Source organism: Cebus imitator, unplaced genomic scaffold, assembly GCF_001604975.1.
Source record: "Cebus imitator isolate Cc_AM_T3 unplaced genomic scaffold, Cebus_imitator-1.0 Scaffold354, whole genome shotgun sequence".
Taxonomy (NCBI): domain Eukaryota; kingdom Metazoa; phylum Chordata; class Mammalia; order Primates; family Cebidae; genus Cebus; species Cebus imitator.
In genome coordinates, this window is record NW_016107669.1 from 2,036,767 (window position 1) to 2,040,320 (window position 3,554).

The window sequence follows — 3,554 nt, forward strand, 5'->3', positions numbered from 1 at the left end:
CAGGCATGTGCTACCATACCTGACTTACTTATTTTTTGCGATGAAGTCTTTCTGTGTCACCCAGGCTGCAGTGCAGTGGCGTGATCTGAGCTCACTGTAACCTCCACCTCCTGGGTTCAAGCAACTCTCCTGCCTCAGCCTCCTGAGTAGCCGGGACTATAGGCTTGTACAACCACGCCTAGTTAATCTTTTTTTTGTATTTTTAGTAGAGGTGAGGTTTTACCACTTTGGCCAGTCTGATCTCGAACCCCTGACCTCCTTGGCATCCCAAAATGCTGGGATTACAGGTGTAAACCACCACATCCAGCCTGATTCTACAAAGTCTTTATTTAGTATTTGTATTTTTAAAAAGCAACACATTAGTTACCTCCCATGAGAAACCTGGACGTTGATTTGCATATCACATAGAAAGTAGGGGCTATAAAATGTACAGCATCATTTTTCCGGTTTCCTTTGGTAGAATTCATTTTGGTCAGGTGTTAGCCAGCTTGTGGGGTGGATTATGGGCAGTTTAGGGCTGCTGTTTGTATAGCTGATCTTACAGCACTTTCCACATCCGCCCAGGGAAAGATAGTGTCATTACTGCCATGAACCCTGCTGGAAAAGAGGTAACCAGATCCATTATTTGTGATGCAGATCCATCTGTTTGACATTGATGTTCCTGGGAAAATTACATTTCAAGAATCTAAAACACTGAGTCCGGGTGATAGTTTCTCCACATTTGATACTCGTATGTACCAGATAAGTTTGCCTCCTTAGCAATCTCATTAGAAGACAATCAGGTATTTATTTCTTTTTTTGTCTGTCTCCAATTTCTTCACATAACCTAACTGAAAGACTGTGAGAAAGGCAGAGAATCATCAGAGATCTGGAAAGTTTGGGCTTAATTGAGAACTAAGGATTTGACAGAAGTTTGCCCCTTGATTTGATTGTAGCTTCCTGTTATGGCTTCCAGATTTTATTTATTAGGCCACGGTTGGGTACCTCCCACCTAGAAAATAAGCATTCAGTTAGAATGAATTTAATCTTTACACTGCTGATGCAAATGATGTCTTCATGAGACGAAATCTAGGAATGAACTTACAAATTGTCTCTTTCCTCAGGTCCCGTGTTAATTTATCCCTGTCAGTGTTTTGTGATCATTAAGTCATGGAGGATTTCCCCTGCCACACCATGCTGTAGGAAGTTAACTTTTCATTTGTGCATTTTCTGTTTGGAAACAGCATACTGCAGAGTGGGTCTGGGCATCTGCTATGACATGCGGTTTGCAGAGCTTGCACAGATCTACACGCAGAGAGGTGAGGCAGTGCAACAGTTGCGTTACGTGGGTGCTTGGAGGCTTGGTTCTAGGCTGGTCTGTGTGGGATCCTTAGACAAGAAAAGCTGGGAGAATGCTCTCAATCTCTCCATCTCCAGCCTTTTCACCCCCTTGAGGCTTCCTAGACTTTTGCTGCATATAGATGACAGGGTTTTTCAGAGGTTGTAACTGAACACATCATGTAGCTAAGGTAGGAGCTGTGCTCTTAAAGGTCTGCCCTTACCCTTGAGTCCTTCTTGTTACTGTGTTTGGAGAGTCACTTGAAGCCCAGCAGAAATGAGGTGGATTTCACCACTCCGTACTCCTAGACATTGGGTAGAGTAGAATTGTAGTCTGTGATATTTTGGTCCAGACGAGGAGAAATGTGCTAGTATCTGGGAAGAGCCAGTTCAAAAGATGTGGGTTCTAGTCCCAACTCTTCCCTTTAATTGGCACAGTACTTTGCTTAAGTGATTTAATCTCTAGAGCAGTATAGTTCTCAGTTTAGTCACAGGAGTAGTATGAGGATTAAGAAGAGAGAACCTATGAAGCCCCTTGTATGGTACTCAGCACATACCAGCATCCTTACTAGACTGCTTGAAGCTGCTTCCAAATAGACTGTCACTTAACAAAGTGAAGTTGGTAGAAATGGTTTGACTGCCCACCCAGAAGGTGGAGGTGCATGGACTCTGGGGTCAAGATTTAGGGCAACTACCCTGCCCCTAATCTTTGTTGAAAAGAATTACAAAACATGGCCGTTGGCCATGTGGAGCCAACATATGGAGCTGAGAAAAACTTGTTTGTTTGTTTTGTTTTGTTTTGTTGGAGACGGAGTTTAGCTCTTGTTGCCCAGGCTGGAGTGCAGTGGCTCAGTCTTGACTCACTGCGATCTCCACCTCCCAGGTTCAAGCAATTCTCCTGCCTCAGCCTCTGGAGTAGCTGGGATTACAGGTGCCCACCACCATGCCCACCTAAATTTTGTATTTTTAGTAGTTATGGGGTTTCACCGTGTTGGCCAGACTGGTCTCGAACTCCTGACCTCAGGTAATCTGCCCGCCTCAGTCTCCCAAAGTGCTGGGATTACAGGCGTGAGCCACTGCACCCAGCCAGAGCTGAGAGAAATTTGAATAACAGTTCTCTATATTATATTTGTTTGTTTTGAGGCAGGGTCTCATTGCCACCCAGGCTAGAGTGCAGGTATGATCATGGCTCACTGAAGCCTTGATCTCCTGGGCTCAAGTGATCCTCCCACGTCAGCCTCCCAAGTAGCTGGGACTCCAGGCACGTGCCACCACACCTGGCTAGTTTTTAATGTTTTGTAGAGATGGGGTCTCTGTATGTTGCCGAGGCTTTCTGTACTTTTTTGAGTGAAGTTGATGCCAGTGGGGTAGGGAGGTCCCCAACAGGAGTGGGGCCCTGGCCCAGCACATGTCCATGCCGTCAACACTATACCATTGCAAAGAGGAATTCAGGATGAGTCAGCAAATAGCGGAAGTATGGAGATTCATCACAAAGTGAAAAGTGCACAGTCCAGAAGGGGCAGTGTGTGTGTGCTTAAGGAGTCGTGCACAAGGAGGTTTGGGCCATCTACTTTTATGGGCTTTTTTTTTTTTTATGAGACAGAGTCTCCATCTGTCACCTATGCTGGATGCAGTGGTGCGATCTTGGCTCACTGCAAACTCCCCTTCCTGGATTCAAGCAGTTCTGCCTCAGGATCCCTAGTAACTGGGATTATAGGCACCCACCGCCACGCCCAGCTATTTTTTGTATTTTTAGTAGAGACAGGGTTTCATCATATTGGCCAGGTTGGTCTCGAACTCCTAACCTCAGGTGATCTACCTGCCTCAGCCTCCCAAAGCGCTGGGATTACAGGCCACCATGCCCGGCCACCTTTATGGGTTTCTTTAAAGGGGTGAAATATTCATGAAGCTTCCTAGAAAAAGGTGGAGATTTCTCGGAATTGTGGTGTCACTCATTTTTTCACCAAATATGGGTGTTCCAGAAGTTATAATGGTGCTGGTGGGTGTGTGATTTAGTATGTTAATGAGCTTCTAATGAGGATAAGGAGGTCCTAGGTGAAACCTAGGTCAAATCCAGCACCACAGTGGATCCAGTTGGAATTAGCCCTGGTTTCTCAGGGTCTTATGCCCTAGCTTATGCAGCTATTTCAACACTTTCCTTTTGCTAGTCCTAAGAAAACTGCTGTCTGGAATTTTCTGTCCTCTTGCGAACATCCGGTATTAGTTCTGTCTCAAAG

The 3,554-nt window shown here is 45.4% G+C and overlaps 1 protein-coding gene across 1 annotated transcript in view; it reads left to right on the forward strand.

Moving 5' to 3' along the window:
• Window positions 1-3,554, forward strand: part of NIT2 (nitrilase family member 2) — a 23,070-nt gene that overhangs the window by 12,905 nt on the left and 6,611 nt on the right. Inside the window, exons 6-7 of the mRNA XM_017506337.2 lie at window positions 637-730; window positions 1,224-1,298. Of these exons, the coding sequence (XP_017361826.1) occupies window positions 637-730; window positions 1,224-1,298 (169 nt within the window). The remainder of the gene's footprint in view (window positions 1-636; window positions 731-1,223; window positions 1,299-3,554) is intronic.